Source organism: Rhinatrema bivittatum, chromosome 7 (assembly GCF_901001135.1).
Source record: "Rhinatrema bivittatum chromosome 7, aRhiBiv1.1, whole genome shotgun sequence".
NCBI lineage: Eukaryota > Metazoa > Chordata > Amphibia > Gymnophiona > Rhinatrematidae > Rhinatrema > Rhinatrema bivittatum.
Window position 1 is genome coordinate 225032611 of NC_042621.1, and position 24249 is coordinate 225056859.

The 24249-nt window shown below is 45.5% G+C and overlaps 1 protein-coding gene across 11 annotated transcripts in view; it reads right to left on the minus strand.

Moving 5' to 3' along the window:
- Window positions 1-24249, minus strand: part of EXOC6 (exocyst complex component 6) — a 734347-nt gene that overhangs the window by 163253 nt on the left and 546845 nt on the right. For 9 of the 11 annotated variants that reach the window (XM_029609905.1, XM_029609908.1, XM_029609906.1 and 6 more), the window contains one exon: window positions 22451-22592. In XM_029609905.1, coding sequence (XP_029465765.1) covers window positions 22451-22592 — 142 coding nt within the window. The remainder of the gene's footprint in view (window positions 1-22450; window positions 22593-24249) is intronic. The other 2 variants (XM_029609912.1, XM_029609910.1) reach the window with 1 other exon arrangement.

The window sequence follows — 24249 nt, forward strand, 5'->3', positions numbered from 1 at the left end:
TTCAACTAAATTGGACACAATTTTTTATATCAAGAATTTCTGAAGAAAAGCAATTCAGATTCTAAAATCAGGTTTTTAAAAACTAAAGATGTTTCAAACATGGGGATCAGCACCAAGTTAGCTTTAAACTTTAATCTTTTAATATATGTCCATTTACTTTCTCTTCAATCCCCATACCTCTAACTACACACAAAAAAAAGAGGAAATTTGTGATATGAATGGAAAGAAGAGAAATTAAAAGAGAGTAAGTAAAGGGGCAATTTTCAAAGCCATTTATGCTGGTAAAATACATTTTACCTATGCAAATCAGCTGTTCTAAAAACTCCCTCCCTCAGTGCAGCTAAAAGTATGTACATGAGCTGCACTAAGGAGGAGGCGATCTCAAAATCCTGTTTTGGTTGGGGGAAAAATAACACGTATAGCATGCATTTTCAACTCTAGGCACATTATTTTCCATTGAAAAAGTAAATGCACAAAAAAACAAGTGCAAGAGTTAATAGACTTTGTTTTCCCTGCTAGTTTCAATGCAAAAATGTGTGTATACTTTCACTTTGAAACTTAGGGAAAAAGTCTTAAAAAGGAAAAAATACAAAATGTGTACCAAAGGGGTAGATTTTAAAACATGCGCGCATTTCCATGTGTGTGCAGTTCCTGGCACATGCACTTGGATGCACCCATGTTCTAAAATCAGATGGCCATGCGCATGCACGGCGCGCACAGGGGGGCAAATTTTTGCTAGCTACAGGCGGTGACGCAATTGAGACTCCCCCAGTTCTCTACCCCCTGCCTAAACTTCTTCCCTCTTCCCTCTTCCCCTCTCCTCCCCATCCCCTAAACCCTCCCCAGCAACTTACGTTTTTTAAATTTTACTATGTACTGCTCCCCTAGAGCAGAAGTTGTTTGCGCACACCGGCCGGCTGCTGGCGCACACTTCCCTGAGACAGCGGCTAATGGCTGCTGACCCGGCCGGTCTCCATCCCGCACCCCACCTAGACCTCGAAACTTACCACCATAACAATCAGTAAATATTCTGTTTATATTACATACTCCGTTTTAAAAATTTTGCTTAATAATGTTAAATTGGCTCCTATTATTATTGTTTCAGGCTGTTATGATTTGATTGTCATTGTGCTTCTGAGGTTAAGTCTCTGAAGGTTTAATTAATGGAAGCACCATCTGTGTGTATGACCTACCATTTCCTATGAATGACTTATTTTAATTTCAAGGTTAAAAATTAAATATGAGCCAAACTATAGAACAAAAACTGTACTTCAAGGCTATTACTTTTCTCACAAAAGCTTTCTTGTGTAATTTTGCAATAAATGAGGGATGACACAAGTTCAAGGCTACTAGACTTAACATTTCGATTAACAAGTCATAACTATGACTGGAGTTAGTGGTTAGGCTTTAGATGTGTATGAATTTAATTTATATTGGTGAAAGATATAATTAGGCTGATGGAACTGAGCAAGATAATTGAAAAAATAAATCATAGCAATAAATCACTTCTTTAATGTTTTGCTGTTTTGTTATTTTCTATAAACCTTTCTATAAATATGCTAAAAGAATATCACTAAAGCTCAAAACTGAAGGTACAGAAATCTACATTTGTGCAGATTAAGAACAGATGAATCTATGAGGCTTCCAATTATAATTATCAGATGCAACAGAAATACATTTTATTACAATGACTCTAAACTTAAAGGATAACACATATATATATCGTAGCTAATAGAAATTAGGCAATGTGTAAATAAATGTAAAATGCTCAAAATTTATACCAGAAAACTTCCAGTATTTGGAAGTATAAGCGCTAATGTACAATTTATATTAACAGTTGTGCACAGTATCGTAGAAATCGCCACCTAGTGGATTCCCCAAGAGTCCCCCAATACAAAATAGCTCTGGTAATTCCGCCAACCCAAAGCTGCAACAACCATAAAGCAATTAACCAAGGTGGGAGGGAAGGACGCGAAGAGTCACGCTGAAGGGGGGAAAAAAGGCAGCAAGACCAGGTTACCAGCCTTTAAGGCAGCCCCTGGAGACTCTGTTTCACTCCCTTGATGCACTGTGGCCTAACCAATCAGAACCTAGTGTCCTGCATTATTCAAACCCCAGTACACCAAGGTTACAACCCTAATGTCTGCCTAAGCCCTACCTAACACCACCGTCTCGCTCAGGAAGAGCCAAGTCTGGTGCTCACATTATCATGGGCATCCAGAGATCTGGCTCTGCCTGCCCTGCACTTAATAGGGCAGATTTTCAAGGATTTTCGTGCGTAGAGGGGTTACGCGTGCCGGGCCTATTTTCAAAAGGCCCAGCAGTGAACGTATGTCCCAGGGCTTTTCTGAATGGGAGGGCAGGGGGCGGGGCTGATGGTCCAGGGGCGTGGAGAGGCGATCCAGGGGCGGTCTGGGAGGTATGGCTGAGGACTCCGGCACAGGGGGTTCACGTGCTGGCAGTTGGCCGGCAGGCATAACTTGTGAGATAAAGGTACGGGTTTTTTCTTTTCGGGCTGGGGGGCAGGACAGCTAGGGGAAGGGAGGGGAAGGTGGGGGAGGGAATGGAGAAAGCCAGCTGGTCTCCCCGAGGGCTTGGCATGCGCAAGATGCACTAGTGTGTACCCCTTTGTGCGCGCATGTTATATAATCGGGCGTACATTTTAAAATCTGCCCCAATATGCGCAACCAGGACTCTTTGCCTCCCTTGCCCCGACTCCCATCACAACATACCCACTCTGAAATAATACACAAACAACGAATTGGAATGTCAAAAAGGCCACAGCTTTATTAACATAACAATAATTAACCAGAGTAACAAAAATCCAAATACAATCACCCCAGGGTACATCCGCCTCGCCCTAGAAAGATGTACTACCCCTCAGGCTACCTGGCCTGTAAATGCCAGCAGCATCCCGCGGCTCACTGGGACCCCCACCACAGCCCAGCAAGGAGTCCCTATGTGACTGAACCCAATCACATGCATTAACTCAGGGTACACAATATCGTAGAAACCCATCACCTAGCGAATTCCCCAACAGTGCCCCAACACAAAATAGTTCTGGTATTTCCGCCACAGGGGCATGGTAGACGAAACCTACCAAACAGCCCCCCCCCCCTTTCAAATAAAGGTGCTTTTTCTCACAGGACAAGCAGGATGGTAGTCCTCACATATGGGTGACATCACAGGATGGAGCCCAATCACGGAAAACCTCTGTCAAAGTTTCCAGAACTTTGACTGGCCCCCACTGGGCATGCCCAGCATGGCACTAACCCTGCAGCCAGCAGGGGTCCCCCTTCAGTCTTATTTAAAAGCTACAGGCAGTGCCAAAAAATAAAATAATAAAATGTTACGAACCCAACACCGCGGGGTGGCGGGCGGGTTTCATGAGGACTAACATCCTGCTGTCCTGTGAGAACATCTGTTATAGGTAAGCAACATTTCCTTTCTAACAGGACAAGCAGAATGGTAGTCCTCACATATGGGTGAGTACCGAGCTAAGGATGTCCGAACATGCACCAAATGTACCCAAAGGCGTGCAACAGGTACAACAACTGGGGTGGAATATGGTAGAGGGCATCCTGAACCCCACCGGGCAAGCGGAAGGGTGTTGGTATGTCACGTTGTAAACAGGTTACGAAGGACAGACTGGCTGAAGATGGAATCTTGTCTTTTGGCTTTGTCCAAGCAATAGTGGGCTGCAAAGGTATGGCGAGAACTCCAGGTGGCAGCCCTGCAAATGTCAGGAAGTGGCACCGATCGCAGGTGTGCTACTGAAGTCGCCATGGCCCTCACAGAGTGTGCTTTAACACGGTCTTGAAATAGAATGCCCGTTTGCTGATAGCAAAAGGATATGCAGTCCGCCAACCAGGAGGAGAGAGTCTGCTTACCCACAGATTGCCCTAATTTGTTATGGTGGAAAGAGACGAACAATTGAGTGCTTTTCCTGTGCGCAACTGTACGGTCTATATAAAATGCTAGAGCCCGTTTACAGTCAAGGGTATGCAGAGCCTGCTCTCCTGGATTGGAATGGGGCCTGGGAATAAAGGTAAGTAATATGATGGATTGATTGAGGTGAAAATCCGAAACTACCTTAGGTAAGAATTTAGGTGAGTGCGGAGTACCGCCCGGTCCTGCAGAGTTAGTGTAAGCGGATAGGTAACTAGGGCCTGTAATTCACTAACTCTGCAAGATGAAGTGCTTGCCAAAAGGAAAATCACTTTCCATGTGAGATATCGAAGTTCACAAGAGTGAAGAGGCTCGAATAGTGGTTTCATGAGCCGACCCAAAACCAGATTAAGGTCCCAAGAAGGGGCCAGAGGACGTAGTGAAGCAAGCCCTTCAAAAAACATGTTACAAGGGGTTGTTCTGATATAGGAACATCCCTGAAACCTTTATGGAAGGCGGCTACCGCACTGACATGCATTCTGATGGAAGAAGTCTTTAGACCTGATTCTGATAAATGCCAGAGATAGTCCAAAAACTTCGTGATTGGACAGGAAAACAGTTCAAGGGACTGAAAAGAGCAGCATGACGTGAACCCTTTCCATTTGTAAGAGTAAGCTTTTCTCGTGGAAGGCTTCCGTGAAGCAATCAAGACACGGGAAACTGGTTCAGAAAGGTTAAGTGGCTGAAGGATTAACCTTTCAACATCCATGCGTCAGGGACAAGGCATGAAGATTGGGATGGCGGAGGCATCCGTCGTTTTGAGTGATCAGAAGCTGGTCCGTCCCTAAGGGAATGCGCCTGCGAATGGAGAGATCCTGCAGTACTGGAAACCACACTTGGCGTAGCCAGTGAGGTGTTATGAGGATCATGGTTTCCTTGTCCTGACGTAACTTCATGAGATACTTCGAGAGAAGAGGAAGTGGAGGTAATGCATAGAGCAGACCGGTTGCACACGAGAGGGAGAATGCGTTTCTGGGCTGAGTGTGTTTGCTGCGAATAAGAGAGCACAAGCTCTCTACTTTGCGGTTCTGAGGAGATGCAAAGAGGTCCATCTGAGGATATCCCCATTGTTGGAAGATGGAGTTCGCCACCGAGGAGTTGAGAGACCACTCATGTGGTTGAAAGATGCAACTCAGCTTGTCTGCCAACCCATTGTCCACTCCTGGCAAGTAGGAGCCCCTGAGGTACATCGAATGGGAGAGAGCTTCCGCCCATATCTGTGCAGCTTCCTGACACAGAAGGAAGGAGCCCGTGCCTCCCTGTTTGTTGATGTACCACATGGCCACCTGGTTGTCCGTCTGAATCAGGATAACTTGATTTTAGAGGCGATCCTGAAATGCCCTGAGAGCATATCCTTTTGCTCGAAGCTCCAGGAAATGTATTTGGTTTTTGGCTTCCTCTGGAGACCAAGAGCCTTGTGCCTGCATATTGGCCACATGGGTTCCCCAACCGAGGTTGGAAGCATCGATGGTAAGAGTTATCTGAGGGTCTGGGGCCTGAAAGGGCAAGCCTTGGAGAAGATTGGTCTGATGACTCCACCAGGCAAGAGACTGATGGAGTGAGACGGTTACGTGGACCATGGTCGACAGGGGCTGAACGCTTTGAGTCCATTGCGACCGTAGAGTCCATTGGATGACTCTCATGGCCAATCGTGCCATTGGTGTGACTTGCACTGAGGACGCCATGTGTCCCAGAAGGATGAGAAAGTGACAAGCAGTCGCGGACTGCTGAGACTGCAGCTGGTGTGCAAGAGACACGAGAGTGAGCGCTTGCGGTTGAGGCAGAAAAGCCTTTGCCTGCAAGGTGTCCAAGTCTGCCCCAATGAACAACAAGGTTTGAGATGGGACTAAGTAACGGTGGTGGGGCCGCTTGGCAATAGTGATCATAATATGATCAAATTTGATTTAATGACTGGAAGAGGAACAGTGTGCAAATCCACAGCTCTCGTGCTAAACTTTCAAAAGGGAAACTTTGATAAAATGAGAAAAATTGTTAGAAAAAAACTGAAAGGAGCAGCTACAAAAGTAAAAAATGTCCAAGAGGCGTGGTCATTGTTAAAAAATACCATCCTAGAAGCATAGTCCAGATGTATTCCACACATTAAGAAAGGTGGAAAAAAGGCAAAACGATTACCGGCATGGTTAAAAGGGGAGGTGAAAGAAACTATTCTAGCCAAAAGATCTTCATTCAAAAATTGGAAGAAGGATCCAATAGAAGAAAATAGGATAAAGCATAAACATTGGCAAGTTAAATGTAAAACATTGATAAGACAGGCTAAGAGAGAATTTGAAAAGAAGTTGGCAGTAGAGGCAAAAACTCACAGTAAAAACTTTTTTAAATATATCCGAAGCAGAAAGCCTGTGAGGGAGTCAGTTGGACCGTTAGATGATCGAGGGGTTAAAGGGGCACTTAGGGAAGATAAGGCCATCGCAGAAAGATTAAATGATTTCTTTGCTTCGGTGTTTACTGAAGAGGATGTTGGGGAGGTACCCGTAATGGAGAAGGTTTTCATGGGTAAAGATTCAGATGGACTGAATCAAATCACGGTGAACCTAGAAGATGTGGTAGGCCTGATTGACAAACTGAAGAGTAGTAAATCACCTGGACCGGATGGTATACACCCCAGAGTTCTGAAGGAACTAAAAAATGAAATTTCAGACCTATTAGTAAAAATTTGTAACTTATCATTAAAATCATCCATTGTACCTGAAGACTGGAGGATAGCAAATGTAACCCCAATATTTAAAAAGGGCTCCAGGGGTGATCCGGGAAACTACAGACCGGTTAGCCTCACTTCAGTGCCAGGAAAAATAGTGGAAAGTGTTCTAAACAACAAAATCACAGAACATATAGAAAGACATGGTTTAATGGAACAAAGTCAGCATGGCTTTACCCAAGGCAAGTCTTGCCTCACAAATCTGCTTCACTTTTTTGAAGGAGTTAATAAACATGTGGATAAAGGTGAACCGGTAGATATAGTATACTTGGATTTTCAGAAGGCGTTTGACAAAGTTCCTCATGAGAGGCTTCTAGGAAAAGTAAAAAGTCATGGGATAGGTGGCGATGTCCTTTCGTGGATTGCAAACTGGCTAAAAGACAGGAAACAGAGAGTAGGATTAAATGGACAATTTTCTCAGTGGAAGGGAGTGGACAGTGGAGTGCCTCAGGGATCTGTATTGGGACCCTTACTTTTCAATATATTTATAAATGATCTGGAAAGAAATACGACGAGTGAGATAATCAAATTTGCAGATGACACAAAATTGTTCAGAGTAGTTAAAGCACAAGCAGATTGTGATAAATTGCAGGAAGACCTTGTGTGCTGGAAAATTGGGCATCCAAATGGCAGATGAAATTTAATGTGGATAAGTGCAAGGTAATGCATATAGGGAAAAATAACCCATGCTATAATTACACAATGTTAGGTTCCATATTAGGTGCTACAACCCAAGAAAGAGATCTAGGTGTCATAGTGGATAACACATTGAAATCGTCGGTTCAGTGTGCTGCGGCAGTCAAAAAAGCAAACAGAATGTTGGGAATTATTAGAAAGGGAATGGTGAATAAAACGGAAAATGTAATAATGCCTTTGTATCGCTCCATGGTGAGACCGCACCTTGAATACTGTGTACAGTTCTGGTCGCCGCATCTCAAAAAGGATATAATTGCGATGGAGAAGGTACAGAGAAGGGCTACCAAAATGATAAGGGGAATGGAACAGCCTCCCTACGAGGAAAGACTAAAGAGGTTAGGATTTTTCAGCTTGGAGAAGAGACGACTGAGGGGGGATATGATAGAGGTGTTTAAAATCATGAGAGGTCTAGAACGGGTAGATGTGAATCGGTTATTTACTCTTTCGGACAGTAGAAAGACTAGGGGGCACTCCATGAAGTTAGCATGGGGCACATTTAAAACTAATCAGAGAAAGTTCTTTTTTACTCAACGCACAATTAAACTCTGGAATTTGTTACCAGGGGATGTGGTTAGTGCAGTTAGTATAGCTATGTTTAAAAAAGGATTGGATAAGTTCTTGGAGGAGAAGTCCATTACCTGCTATTAAGTTCACTTAGAGAATAGCCACTGCCATTAGCAATGGTTACATGGAATAGACTTAGTTTTTGGGTACTTGCCAGGTTCCTATGACCTGGATTGGCCACTGTTGGAAACAGGATGCTGGGCTTGATGGACCCTTGGTCTGACCCAGTATGGCATTTTCTTATGTTCTTATGTTCTAAGTAGGATTTGTCGTAGTTGACGAGAAATCCTAATGAAATTAGAGTGTGTAAGGTTAGATTGAGGGATGACAGAGCAGCTTACTGAGTGGGAGTCCTGATTACCAGTGATCTAGATAGGGGTAGATGTGAACACCTTGGGTCCTGAGGAAGGCTGCAACTACTACAAGGCATTTTGTGAAGACTCGTGGCGCAGATGCTAGGCCGAATGGAAGCACTCGGTATTGATAGTGCTTGGGGCCTACTAGAAACCTCAGTTATTTGCAATGAAATCGAGTTATCACAATATGAGTGTATGCGTCCTGGAGGTCTAGAGAGCAGAGCCAGTCTCCTCTTTGTAAAAGAGGAAGAAGCGAGCCTAAGGTTACCATCTTGAACTTCTCTCACTGGAGTTACTTGTTGAGGGCCCGTAGGTCCAGGATAGGATGAATGCCTCTCGATTTTTTGGGGATTAGAAAGTACAGGGAATAGAACCCTAGGCCTTGCTGAGAGTAGGTTATGGGTTCTATTGCCTTGGACTGGAGAAGGAGGGAGACCTCTTGATCCAGAAGGACGGAGTGATCGGATGTTCTCCACGTCGGTAGAGGTGGGGAGTCCGGTGGTACGGAGAGAAAGTTCAGATGGTAACCCTGAGCAATAATCGCCACTACCCATTGGTCTGAGGTGACTGAGTGCTATATGTTGTGGAAGTGGCACAATCGACCTCCCACTGGTATGTAAGGCAGTGGAATCAGAAGAATTATCGGAGGCACCGATGAAGGCATTGAAGGCACCAGCGCAGGCATTGAGGGCATCGATGGATGGCTCGGTGGCGCCGACGGACAGATTGGCACCGATGGTTGGATCGGTGGTGAGGGATGTATCAGCATCGATGGCTGAGGCAGGACTCTGGATGGAGGGATGCGGAATGGTGTTTCTCCTCCCGATGTCAGAGTAAGTGGAGAGGGCACCGGAGTCATCGGTGACCCAGGGTCCATCGGTAGAAATGCAGCAATAAGCGCTTCCATCCTGGATAGCAGCGGTGCCAATGCTGCTGGAATTGGGTTGATGCTCGGTTCCACAATCGGTACCGGTGTCGGTGTTGGTGCTGGAGGAACCTGGAGTCGTTGCATCGCCTTGTCGATGGCCTCCTGAACCATCCAGTCCAGTTCTTCTCGGAGACCTGGAGCAAGTAGCCCCGGCTCCGGAACAGAAGAAGGAGGCAGAGGCATAGCCGGAGGGACCACCGTTAAAGGCGGCGTCACGGCTTCCAATCCCCTGTCGGGTGAGGGTTGCCTCGGTGACCTGGTCGCCGAAAAGGTCGGTGCCTTTTCTGGACGGGGTTTTTTCAACGGTGGCTCGGACGATGGCGAGGTCGATGACTTCATTCCCTTGATGGTCCGAGGCTTACGATGTCGATGGCAATGTTTCTCTCTGTGATCCCCTTGGTCCTGAGGGGGAGTAGAAGGTGTCGAAGGGCGAGATGTCGTCGATGCTGGATGGTCACCGGCCGGTGGTTGATACTGGTGAGAAGTTGACAGTGCCGGTTCTGATGACATCGATACAACGGACGGAGTCGGGGTTTGAGCACGGAAGAGAAGTTCCATCTTCTCCATTCTGGTCTTGCGACCTTTTGGTGTCATTAAGGCACATTTGGTGCAGGTTAGGACATCGTGCTCTCATCCAAGACACATTACACAGACTTTATGAGGGTCTGTGATAGACATGGTGCGAGTACAGTCCGGGCACCGATGGAACCCCGACGCCATGGCCATAGAAAAAAATTGAGCCGCGGTACGGTCGACGGCCAGTAGGCTGCGAGGTCCAAACTCGACGGTAATCGATGGAAAATGGGTAAAAACTTACCGGAGTACCGCGGCTTGAAAAAAGTTAAAGGAGGGACCCCTGTGGGGCAAATAAACTGAGTAATTCCGTGAGGAAAATTCCTGTCAGGAGCTCCTTTACCGCGAGGCTACTGCGGCGCAGAAAAAAGAAGACTGAAGGGGGAGCCCTGCTGGCTGCAGGGTTGGTGCCATGCTGGGCATGCCCAGTGGGGTCCAGTCAAAGTTCTGGAAACTTTGACAGAAGTTTTCCGTGATTGGGCTCCATCCTGTGATGTCACCCATATGTGAGGACTACCATCCTGCTTGTCCTGTGAGAATGTCCTTGATCGGTGAATTTTTAAACGTTCCCTATCTACCTCCAAACAAGCATTCTCAACCCTTAAATCCGAATGATCCCCACAATTCCCAGCTCAATCCACCTATTCACCCACCCTAAATGCCACAAAAAACAACAGAACGAAAGCAGTCCTAAACAAACAAGATTCAAAAGGAGAAAAACATATTCTAGACAGGCACTTCCACAAATTATGTGTGATGGGCAACCTACCATCAATTGCCAGAGGGAAACCCCTCAACCAACCGGCCAGCAAGCACTTAACAATGCAATTGTGAGCTGGATTACTCCAACCATGGGCCTTAATGAAAAAAGACAGGCCCGAAATGTGGGCTGCTACTGAAGACCTAGATAATCCCCTCCCCTCAGCCGAAGTAATTTAATCTGCTAACACCTCCTCCGAAACCAGCCCTCAAGACCAATCATGAGCAAACAGAAATTGAAACACCTTGTTGCATCCACTGTGGTAGGAATTCCACGTCGATGCTGCCATAGACGCCCATAACATTTCCATGCCTCGGGATTCCATAGCGCCAAAGGAAATCGGGAATCACAGCTCCTATCCAACCACATTCGGTGCCAGCTTTCAAAATAGATCCAATTTGAATGAGAAATTGAGTCGGTAAGTCTATTATCAACACCCAGAACATGCCAAGCAGAAGCTGCCAAATTCAGATGCAAGAAACGCAAGACGAATTCCCATAAAAGATCAGTCACTAACACACACTTAGCAGATAAACTATTGATGACCTGCATCACTCCCAATTTATCACACCAGAATACCACCTTCTTTTCCGCAATCTATCACCCCAAATAACCAAGACAACAACAATAGGGAATAACTCCAAAAAAGTAATATTCTTGGTAGATCCAACCACAACCCATTCTTCATGCCAGGAAGCAGTGGACCAAGCTCCCTAACAATAAACCCCCAAACCAATTCCCCCTGCAGCATCTGAAAATAGATCCAAATTTGATTATAAAGTGACTTACTTTGCCAAACCGACACACCATGATTGGTCTTGGGGGCTGGTTTCGGAAGAGGTGTTAGCAGACTATATTACTTCGGCTAAGGGGAGAGGGTTATCTAGGTCTTCAGTAGCAGCGTTGACAAATTGGAGTACTTCCAACATCTTATGTCGTGCATCCTCCATTGTAAGAAACTGAAAGGGAATAGCTTCAGCCATGGCCCTGACAAACCCCGCAAAAGATAGGTCCTCTGGGGGGTGACCGATGCCTTTCCTCTGGTGGGAAAGGCTCAGAGAGAGGGTCTTCAACAAAGACTCCGAGGAATCATCCCCCCACGAGTCATAAGGGCCTTCTTTTTCACTAAGGCCATCATGGGGCTTACGCGAGAGAGGTCTGTGGAGAACCCTAGCCCTGGGTTACGAAGGCACCGAGGGCACCATGGGAATTGACAGTCCCACTGGTAATGGGGGGGGACCAGGGGCTGCGGGAGGCCAGAAGGCCCAGGCAAAGGCATAGGGAATCGAGGCCTCGGGAATGTGACACCGGCCACATCTTCCTCCTTGGAAGATCCAATAATGAGAATCACTCCCGAGGGGGGCATCAGTGGCACTGGGGAACCGAAGGTCTCTCGAGCACTGGTTGCATCAGAAGGGCACCAAGGAGAACATCCAGATGCTCGAGCAGGGGCACCAGAAGAGATGGCGGAGGCTCCGGCACTGGCCGGTGCTCAAGAAGTCTAAAGGACCCCAAAAAGAGGAACACAGGGAAGAATACTTGGTGAAACAAAGGGAGCTCAGAGCACCACCCTCTGCACCCTGTGGTCCAACTCCTCCTGAAAGTCCAGTGAGAGAGGGGGGACAAGGCTTGCTTCCTCGGTTCTTCAAGGAGGCACGGTTCCTGGTACCACTATTGGTGGGGAACGCCTGGTTCTCCCAAGAATATCAGAGGATTGGGCCTCCGAACCATGGGGTCGCTTTGGTGGTGGTACGGTAGCCGCCAGTACCCTACCAGAACCGGAGAAATGCGCCGACGGCAACCGGTGTTGATGCTTGCGTGATCTCCCACAATGCTCCCCGATGCCAAGGAAGCGGAGGGTCCCGATGTCCTGGAAACCGGTGAGATCATGGAAAACCGCTCACCGTCCCCTCAGTACTTCAAAGATGTAGTCGGAGGAGTAGCGAGAGGGAGTGTATCAAGTGGCTCCCCTCGACCCTTGGGTGTCAAGGACTTCGACGCGGGTGTGGATGGAGCAGACATTTTGGAACCATAAAGCTTCTCCATTTTCACCAGGTGCACATGACGGCCCTTGGGATCATCTGGTCACACAGCTGACACCCTCAGATGTCGTGCGAGGGCCCCAGGCAGAGGATTCAAATGTCATGTGGATCCGTGATGGACACGGTCCACGGGCACTGGGGCACTGACGAAAGCTGGACAACGCCATGAAAAATAACCAGCGAGCGGTCAATGGCCACCGAGAAGTGGGATGCCGGGAATCGAAAAAAAGATGGAAAAATGGTTCCTACCTACTGCGCTGAGGAGAGACACCAATTGCGAAGGGGTACCCATCAATGGAACAGGGAAAAAAGCCGATTTCAGAGACAAAGACGAAAAAGAAGCAGAGTTCCTAAAACTGCGAGGCAACTGCGCCACAGAAAAAGAGACTGAAGGAGGAGCTCGCATGGACGCACAGATAGTGGCATGCTGGGCTCCATCTGATGATCTTTGAGGACTACCATCCTGCTTGTCCTAGGAGAAAAACTTCTTTCATAAAGTAACATGGTAGTGTGGTTCGCTCTCATGTTTTGCAAGTAAAATTAGAAAAAAAGGCACTCATGTTTTATACCAGTCCCAGAAAACTCCATAATTGTTAAGGGAACTTTCATCAGACCCAGGAAACACTATACACATTCTTTGTCCATGATTTGTTAGGTGTTTGAGTGAGATGTATGTGTGCAAGTGTGATTATTCACATGTGATGATGCCCAAATAGAGAAAAGAACAATAGTTGTTGCATTTCTATTCCGTAATGTATCTTAATTATTGATTTGTTACTCATGTGTTGTCATATTCAGAAGGGATACATCTCCTGCCTGATAACATAGTGCACTGAACAAAGTAACATGACACCTTTTTACTGAAATAATTCCATGCATTCCTGGACTAGCTTTGGAGAGCTAATACTCTCTTCCTCAGGTCAGAATACTCTCCTCAGGTCAGAATAGAATGAGCAAAAGATGATGTTACCAGAAAGTGTAAGCAAATCCTAAAAGGCAGTCCAGTGATAATGTGAAGGGGAGGGGAGGTTGGATGAGCAATCAGATGGTGACAGGCAGTATAATTTTATGGCTCATAATGGGTTAAGAAACCCAGATCTTTACTGAGTCTTTTCAGTTGTGAAGTGTCTAATCATTTGAACTTCAAAAGTCTTAGGTTCCTGGATTATTTTAAATTTTCCTCAACAAAGACTTGGGTTTCTTAACCTATTATTATAAATAAAGTTATACTGCCTCTCAGTTTCTGATTATTCATCAAACATTCCTGGCCCTTCCCCCTTCACACTATTACTGGAATGCCTTTTATGATTCATTTATATTTTCTGGTAACATCATCATTTGCTCATTCTATTCTGACTAGAGAAAGAGAATATGTTTATTGATTTAATTTATTGCTTTACAATGAGTAGCCAAAGCAATGAACAAGCTCCAAAAAGCTAATCAAGAAATGCATTGTTAGTCTAATAAAAAGGTCTCACCTTACATATGTTGTTTTTATTTCTTAACCTTTATTTCCATGTATTCAAATGTACTAATATGGCAACCATACTATTTTATAAAGAAAGACTGGCACATTATGTTCTAATTTTCAAAAACACAGACTTTGACAAAATGGGGATGTATCTGGAGGAAGAACTAGAAAACTGGGAGAAAAAGGGCAAGGTGGAACAACAGTGGACCAAATTAAAAGTACCTATTACAAAGGCAACAAATCTATATGTTAGAAAAGTAAACAAAAGTACAAGGAAAAAGAAATCATTTTGGTTCTCAAAGGAGGTGGCTGAAAAAATTAAGGAAAAAAGAACGGCGCTCAAGAAGTCTAAAGGACCCCAAAAAGAGGAACACAGGGAAGAATACTTGGTGAAACTAAGGGAAATGAAGAAAGAAATCAGGAAAGCAAAAGGTCAAGCAGAAAAAAAGATTGCCAAAGAGGTAAAGAGAGATGACAAACATTTTTCAGATATATCAGAGAAAAAGGGCAGGCCCATAATGGCAGCAGTGGCATGGGATAGTTTTGGTTTTTGGGTGCCTGCCGGGTTCTTGTGGCCTGGGTTGACCATTGTTGGAGACAGGGTGCTGGGCTTGGTAGATCCTTGGTCTGAACAGTATGGCGTGTTCTTAGGAAGGAAAAGAAGAAAGGGATATCCTAAGTTACATCATGTGTGTGAGAATGTGAGATAGTGAGGGCAACCTTAGAGATAAAGATGTGTAAATAATATACTCACTTCTAATCTAAGTGATGTAATAATCTCAGGATTGTGCATAGCTCATTCCTAAGGGAGAAATAGCCTAGTGGTTAGAGCAGTGAGCTACGAACCAGGAGACCAGGGTTTAAGTCCCGGTGTCGCTCCTTGTGACCTTGGGCAAGTCACTTTACCCTCCATTGCCTCAGGTACAATAAACTTAGATTGTAAGCCCTCTGGGGATAGGGAAATACCTACAGTACCTGAATGTAAACTGATGTGATATCTCAGATTGAATGTTGGTATATAAAAAATAATAAATAAATAAATAGTGAAATTGAAAGGTGCCAAGGAGCAAGATGTAAAGACAGACTAAGAAATGACAGAAATATTAAACAAATACTTCAGTTCTGTGTTCACTAAAGAAGACCCTGGAGAAGGACAGTTGCTGGTTGACAACCCATAGATGGGAATGCGGTAGACACAACTCCTTTTACAGAAGAGAATGTATTGGAAAAGCTAGGAAATCTGAATGTGGACAAGGCCATTTGGCTGGATGAGGTACATCCCAGGATACTATGGGAGATCAGAGATGTCCTGGTGGGTCCACTGAAAGACCTGTTCAATAGATCCCAGGAAAAGGGAGTGGTGCCATGAGATTGGAGAAGAGCAGTTATGGTCCCACTTCACAAGAATGGGAGCAGAGAGAAGGCTGGAATTACAGGCCTGTTAGCCTTACCTTGGGTGGTGGGAAAATTAACGGATATTCTCCTGAAAGAAAGAATAGCGAACTATCTAAAATCCAGTATATTGCTGAATCCAAGGCAGCATGGATTCACCAAGGAAAAATCCTGTCAGATAAATCTGATTGATTTTTTTGATTGGATGACTATTAAAATGGATTGAGGAAGAGCACTCAATGTGATTTACTTGGATTTCAGCAAAGTTTTTGATACAGTCCAACATAGGAGACTTGTGAACAAAATGAGAAGGTTGGGAGTTGGTGCCAAGGTGGTGGAGTGGATTACAAAGTGGTTGACTGACAAGAGATAGCAGGTAATTTACCATTACTACTCTGAAGAGAAAATAGTGTTAAGCAGAGTGCCACAAGGATCAGTATTGGGACTGGCTCTGTTCAATATCCTTGTGAACGACACTGTGGAATGGATTGTAGGGAATATCCCAATTCTTGCTAACAGGACAAGCAGCTAAGATGGGCTGTCTGACGTCAGTAAAAATGGACATAGCCTATTTGACTATGGGCAGTCAAATGCAGAGACTTTGCAGTTGCTGTATACGTGATCAAACCTGACAGATTTATAGGCCCTTCCAGGCTAGCTGGAGTCAAAAGAGGCCAAGAGAAACACCAGGACAATTGGTTCTGTGTGAATCTGCACAGCCAGAGCACTAGGGGCCTCTCTTTATGGCTCAGAGATGAACAACTGGAAGTTCCCAAACTGATCACTAGATGAACCTGGAGAAGAAACAAAGTAACTGATTTATAAAGTATGTTTATTTTATTTAATTTTAATTTCACTGTGATGTAATTTTTGTTATCTATTATGTGTGTTTTTATTGTACTCTGCCCTGAATGCTGGAAGGGCAGGTAAGAAATGTTTTTAAATAAATAAGTAAATAAATAAATAAAATGGGAAAAGAATGGGAAAATCAGCTAATTAAAGCTTTAATTATGCATTTACCTGACTAAGCATGAAGCTTCTGAATTATGCATAGGTAAGCCCTTAAAAGCAGCGAGGTGCAAGCACTCAGGGTCATTGTCAATCATTTGATGCCCATCCCAAGAGGAAGACAACCCATCAGAGTGCTACTGCCTCCCCCGCTGCCTTGTCTCTGGGCATCCTGGGCAGAAGCAACTTGAGGAGACCAAAGGCACAGCAATGCAAGGTATCAGAGGCAGGAGAGCTGAACAGCCTGCTGCTTCCATGGCAAAAGCTGTCCTCTCTGTTCCTGCATCAAGGACCTGAGAAGAGACAAGGCCACTGGACCAGACCAGGAGAGCATGTGTCGTTGTAAGTCCATAGGGCGAGAAACTGTAGGCTCAATTCCCTATTCAATAGGTTAGGAAGTTAAGGTTTTTAGCACTTCACATTCAAGTCTCTGCTGGGGGGGGGGGGGGGGGTGACTCTAGCATTAATTAACTGTAATCTAATAAGCACCAGATGTCATGCATGCTTTTGTAACTATCATTTTTCTTATTTTCTGTTTCCCTAATTGCTTGTGTGTTTCCTGATGAAGTATTAAGCTTAGCCCTGTGTAACGTAGAAATAGCAAATGTTGCTTACCTGTAACAGGTGTTCTCACAGGACAGCAGGATATTAGTCCTCACATATGGGTGACATCACAAGATGGAGCCCAATCACGGAACAAGTTTGTCAAAGTTTCCAGAACTTTGACTAGCCCCTACTGGGCATGCCCAGCATGGCACTAACCCAGCAGCCAGCAGGGGTCCCCCTTCAGTCTTGTTTAAAAGCTACAGGCAGTGCCGAAAAATAAAATAAGAAAACATAACAAACCCAACACCGCGGGGCGGCGGGCAGGTTTTGTGAGGACTAACATCCTGCTGTCCTGTGAGAAAACCTGTTACAGGTAAGCAACATTTGCTTTCTCACAGGACAAGCAGGATGGTAGTCCTCACATATGGGTGAGTACCGAGCTGAGGATGTGTTGCGACTGTCACTGCTCGACGTCCTCACTCCGCCCTCTTTACCTCTGTGGTGACTCCCTCCGGGTCTGATGGACAGCTGGCTGCCACAGCGTCTCCATGCCGTCTATCTCCGGCATCCCTGGACCAGCTCGACGTTGCAGGCCCGCGCGCGCGCTCTGATTGAAGTACCAGCAAGAGCGCGAACCTCAGGGGCGTCCCCCTAAGATGACGTCATCCGCTTCCAATATTTAAAGGTCTCTATTTCACTATCTAATTGAGTTAGCAAGGGGATTGCTTCGGCTACGTCTCCCAAGCTACTCTGCTTCCTCGGACTTACCAAAGGTACCCGCTCCTCAGGGGCCTCGCTCTTTTTCTTTACTTTCAGATTATAGATAGGAGCCGGTACTCGCTCCTTGAGGGCCCATGTTCTTGGACACTCTGAAGATTCTCTACTGCTTGGAAGCTATCGCTGCTACAAACAATTGTGAATTACCATCGCTCTCTCAGAGCTTTCCCTGGAACCAGGTACTCGCTTCTCGAGGGCCCAAACCTTTCCAGCTCCTGAGCTTCCTTGATACCTTATGTGCGGTACTCCGCACTCACCCTAAGTTCTTGCCTAAGGTAGTATCAGAGTTTCACATTAATCAATCCATTATACTACCTACCTTCTTTCCCAGGCCCCATTCCAATCCAGGAGAACAGGCTCTACATACCCTTGACTGTAAACGGGCTCTAGCATTCTACCTAGACTGTACAGCTGCCCACAGGGAAAGCACTCAATTGTTTGTCTCTTTCCACCCTAACAAGTTAGGGAAGCCTGTGGGTAAGCAGACTCTCTCCTCCTGGTTGGCGGACTGCATATCCTTTTGCTATCAGCAAGCGCGCATTCCATTTCAAGACCGTGTTAAAGCACACTCTGTGAGAGCCATGGCGACTTCAGTAGCACACCTACGATTGGTGCCGCTTCCTGACATTTGTAGGGCTGCCACCTGGAGTTCTCTCCACACCTTTGCAGCCCACTATTTCTTGGACAAAGCCGGATGACAAGATTCCATCTTCGGCCAGTCTGTCCTTCATAACCTATTTACAATGTGACGTACCAACATCCTTCCGCCTGCCCGTTAGGGTTCAGGATGCCCTCTGCCAAATTTTATCCCAGTCCTAGTGCCTTGCACACCTGGGTACATTTGGTGCATTTCTCGGACATCCTGTAGTATACTCCGTGAGGAGTTAACAATCTGATGTAATTCTGCTGTTAGACTGCGGAATGAGCAATCTATTATTATTGGCTCCTAAAGGAGGAGGAGTCAGGAATCTTGTAGTGTCTCAGATATTGTCTTGCTAAGGAGTAGCAATCTGTAATGAATCTGATATAATTGTGGATGGATCCCTGGGCTGGTGGCAGATGACCACGCCTCCGGGAGGATATCCCGAGAGGGACCACTGGCTAGGCTTGAGTATGGAGACAGACACACATTAGTTCTTTTATTAAACAGGTTTTGAAACCACCAGAGGTGGCAGTAGTGAACTGATATGCCCGGCAGGGCTGTAGTCTCTCAGGTACTGGAAAAGCGATCCAGGATGGCTGAGCTGTTGAGAAACTGTAGAAAAGTGAGTAGGCAGAGTTCATGAACAGAACTAGATGAAAAAACTCACATAAGGTCTCAAGGAAGCTTAGGAACTGGAAAGGTTTAGGCCCTCGAGGAGCGAGTACCTGGTTCCAGGGAAAGCTCTGAGAGAGCGATGGTAACTCACAATTGTTTGTCGCAGCGATAGCTTCCAAGCAGTAGAGAATCTTCAGAGTGTCCAGGAACATGGGCCCTCGAGGCGCGATTACCGGTTCCTAGCTGTAATCTGAAAGTAAAGAAAAAGAGCGAGGCCCCCGAGAAGCGGGTACCTCTGGTAAGTCCGAGGAGGCAGAGTAGCTTGGGGGTAGTAGTCCGTAGGTAGCGAGACACTTTCCCAATCCAACCCCTTGTAACTCAGTTTGATAGTGAAAATAGAGACCTTTAAATATTGGAAGCGAATGACGTCATCTCAGGGGGACGCCCCTGAGGTTCGCGCTCTTGCTGGTACTTCAATCAGAGCGCACGCGCGCCCTAGGTCTTCAGGCAACATGGCGGATCTGCAAAGTTGAGCCGGTCCGGGGACGCCGGAGGTAGACGGCATGGAGTCGCCACAGCAGCCAGCCGTCCATCAGACCCGGAGGGAGTCCCCACAGAGGTAAAGAGGGTGGAGTGAGGATGTTGAGCAGCGATGGTCGCAACATTCTCCTCCTGATGACAGAGTAAGCGGGGAGGGCACCGAAGCCATTGGCGACCCGGGGTCCATCGGTGGAAAAGCGGCAATGAGCACTTCCATCCTGGAGAGCAGCAGTGCCAATGCTGCCAGAATCGGGTCGGTGGGCGGTTCCACAATCAGTACCGGTGTTGGTGCTGGAGGAACCTGGAGTCGTTGCATCACCTTGTCAATGGCCTCCTGAACCATCCGGTCCAGTTCTTCTCGGAGACCTGGAGCAAGCAGCCCCGGCTCCAGAACAGAAGAAAGAGGCAGAGGCATAGCCGGAGGGACCACCGTTAAAGGCGGAGTCGCAGCTCCCGATACCCTGTTAGGTGAGGGTTGCCTTGGTGACCCGGTCACCAAAAAAGTCAGTGCCTTTTCTGGACTGGGTTTCTTTGATGGCGGCTTGGACAATGGCAAGGTCGATGATTTCGCTCCCTCGATGGTCCGAGACTTTCGATGTCGATGGCGATGTTTGTCTCTACGATCCCCTCGGTCCTGAGGGGGAGTAGAGGGTGTCGAAGGCCGAGATGTCATCGATGCCGGACGGTCACCGGCTGGTGGTCGATGCTGGCGTGAAGTTGACTGAACTGGTTCTGATGACGTTGATGCAATGGATGGAGTCGGGGTTTGAGCACGGAAGAGAAGTTCCATCTTCTCCATTCTGGCCTTGCGACCTTTTGGTGTCATTAGGGCACATTTGGTGCAGGTCAAGACATCGTGCTCTCGTCCAAGATACATTACACAGATTTTATGGGGGTCTGTGATGAACATGGTGCGATTACAGTCAGGGCACCGACAGAACCCCGACACCATGGCCATGGAAAAAATTGAGCAGTGGTACAGTCGACGGCCAGTAGGCCGCGAGGGCCAAACTCGACGGTAATCGACGGAGAACGGGTAAAAAACTTACCAGAGTACCGCGGCTTGAAAAAGTTAAAGGAGGGACCCCTGCAGGGCAAATTAACTTTTAGTAATTCCGAGAGGAAAATTCCTGTCAGGAATGTCTGAAGAGCTCCTTAACCGCGAGGCTACTGCTGCACGGAAAAAAGAAGACTGAAGGGGGGACCCCTGCTGGCTGCAGGGTTAGTGCCATCCTGGGCATGCCCAGTAGGGGCCAGTCAAAGTTCTGGAAACTTTGACAAAAGTGTTCCGTGATTGGGCTCCATCCTGTGATGTCACCCATATGTGAGGACTACCATCCTGCTTGTCCTGTGAGAAAAAGCATTATTCAGACAAACAGTTTGGGGAATTCTCTAAGCAGATGGACAGGAAATGTCACTGGTAAATAAGAGGTACATATGAAAAAGGGAGTTGGAGTAGGAAATCTTTACTCTTCTCCCTACAGGATAGAAGGTAAAGTTTTCTATTTGCAGATGATACCAAGATATGCAACAGATTGGACATGCCTGAACGAGCTGGGCCCCCTGGGCCCAGCGCGAGCTGCCTGTTCCCTCCGAGGCCGCTCTGGACCAGCCCCGCTCCGTCCTCCGGTCCCGGGGGCTGGTCCAGAGGCCCCCGGGCCGGCCACGCCCCCGGGCCCACCACGGCACGCCCCCAAAACGCTGCATCGTTTCGGGAATGCCCCCGGACACGCCCCCTCCCTCCCCTTTTCGAAAGCCCCGGGACTTACGCGCGTCCTGGGGCTTTACGCGCACCGGCGTGCGCGGGCCTTTTAAAATCCGCCCCTTAGTGTACAAATGATTTAAATTAACAGTAACTAGAAAAGACTGACAAAACCAGGGATGATAACTTTTAAACAGGCGTGTGGGCACACGTGTGCATGTGTTCGTTAGCTCGCGTCCAAGGACATGGCCATTTTATAATATAGGCACGTATATGCGTGCATGTTATAAAATAGGCTGACTGTGCAAATCCCGCTTCTACCGCATAAGTGGTGGGATTTCAAATGACACGCGTACCGAGGCCATTACCAGTTTTACCAGATCGCCCAGGTAAAGAAAAGGACTTCCATCACCCCCCCCCCCCCACCCAGTTTAATAGCCTCCCTTCTCCCCTGTAAGCCCCAACATTTAAAATTCTACCGATCTATTTATCTTTATTTTATAACTTGCATGTTATCCACTGCAGAAGTAAAGTTCTGCGGTAGAGGACCCTGGCGCACCTGTGCATGTAAGTATTTACATGAAGATGGCAATGTGAAATCTAAGAATGCCCATGGCTGCCCAGCCCCTTTTTTGGAACTTTTCATTCGTGCACGTTGAGGTTAAGTATGCTCGTACTCCAGCGGCTTTTAAAATTTGCTCGGGACACACTGGTTTTGACATGTGCCGGTTTTTAAAATTCACCTTAAAGTTGTTTACCTTTAAATCCTGCATTTATATGAGTTGGAGTTTTTGCATAATTATAATTACCCTTTTTAATATACAAACATCCGTCATAGAACATTTTTACTTATGTATTTCTCTCTCTGCTTCAATAGCTTGAAAACACTACTCTGCAAGCTTCACAGCACACAAAAAATTAAAGCTTGAGGTTTTACTATAATACACTGAAAGCTATAAAAGAAAAGAAACCGTAATACACTAAAACCTAAATAAGCCAAAAACATTAAAATCATTCAAAGAAAAGTTACATATATATTAAAGAACATTTTTTAAAAAGCATCCTATTTCAAACCACATCATACTTCATACTCAAACATGTAATATAACTAGGAAACAATGAGCTGCTGTTTTGTTTACCCAATTACAAAAACTATAGACAAACTGTACTTACATTCACACTGTATAACATCCAAGTTAAACTGCTGGATGGCTCCCATGCTTATTTGTTTCAACTCGCTATCCAGTAATATCTGCGTGAGAGATGTAGACAGATGTTTGCAAGCTGACATACAGGCTGTTTGTGCAACTTTTCCCTGATAAATGACAGAACAGAAAAAGGAACAATCCGTAAGACATGATATAAATCTTTTATGAACTGGTGATTTCTCAGTCATTGTTTTTATCTGTCTATAAATGCAGGTTGTCTGTGCAGTTTCCTCTGTACATAAGTAGCATGAGAGTGTCCTTGTCATTTTATTAATGCATTAACATTCATCAAGTATTTAATGTATAGGAGTTTCAGCGGCATGAAACAAAAATAAAAATCTATGTGAAAAAATTTAGTAGCCTATTACATATCGACTAATGAAAATCACGTTTTTCAATTAATATTTAGCTAGTAAATGAAACAATTCTGCCATGCTAGCAAATTGCCTGAATTTGTTTGAACATGTAGAAAAAGAAATACATTTCTGGATACAATTGATTTTGAAAATAAATTCAAAATAAAAACTGGTAAGATTATTTTCATGCACTCCTCCTTGCCAACAATTCTAAATCTTATTATGATGAAAGCAAACTACGCATCATTTCACCATGTCATCTAGCTGATTTCTTAGTCATTCAGAACTAAATGCCCACTCATGTATTTCTAGTTCTACTATATAGTTATTCCTCAATTCACTTAACTCAAGCCCTTGCAAAACAAAGCAGATCCCTCCATCATATAATAAGAAATGCTTTAATAAATACATAGTTTCATGTATTGTGTTCCTTGCAACATTATATACACATTTTACAGAGATTTAAGGGGCAATAATCAAACTGTCCAAACTGCGGGGAGTTTTTACCCATGACCTTTATACCAATAACCAAACTATGTAGGTATTTTTGCTTTGATTATTGCCCCTGGGAAACATATCTTTAGAGATTTGCGACTACTTTATCTGCAGGTATTTTTTCTAATTAAAACTATACATGTTGTTGCTTCCCCTGACTTTACCCCATCTGTGGGAAAACCTCTGCAGTATGAAAGCTGAATGTTTGTAATTTTACCCGCAAATACTGATCGATTTGCAAAGGCTTTCATGCGCCAAAACTGTGAGATAAGCGCGTGACTCAGACCTGTGTGCACTGTGCAGATTTTAAAAGGCCTGCGGCCACGCGCGTTATCTCCCAGTATGGGCATAAAAAAAGTTTTCTGAAAAAGGGGTGGTGCTTAACCTGGGCAGGGCATGGGCTGGCCGGGACTGCACCATGAAGTCAGCATGTGAGTAGTTACATGTACAAGTGCGTGCCAGGGTCCCCTACCGTGTAACTTTACCACTGCTATGGTCGTGTAACAAAATAAACAAGACTAGTCAGTGGGGTTTTAAGGCTCGAGGCTAATAGGGTAAAAGGGAGGCAAATTAGCTAGGTGGTTTAGGAAGTCCTCTCCTTTACTGGAGCAAACTGGGAGCGAACTGGTAAAAAGGCCTATTGCGTCGCCTCAAGACAGCATACATATGCACATGTTCACAAGCGTGCAGGTCTTAAATTTTACTTCATAGGGTGAACTATTTCCAAAAAGCCCTTTTCTGCAGGTGAAATATTTTACCCACAGAAACAGCTTCGAAAAGTGTTCTCATTTTTAATCCAGCAATTTCATGATACTGTAGAAAGATGCTTGTAGATATAATCATATCTAATTCCAAATTAAAAAGCAAAATTATAACTGCAAAATAAAACTTCCATCATGTCTGATTAAGCATT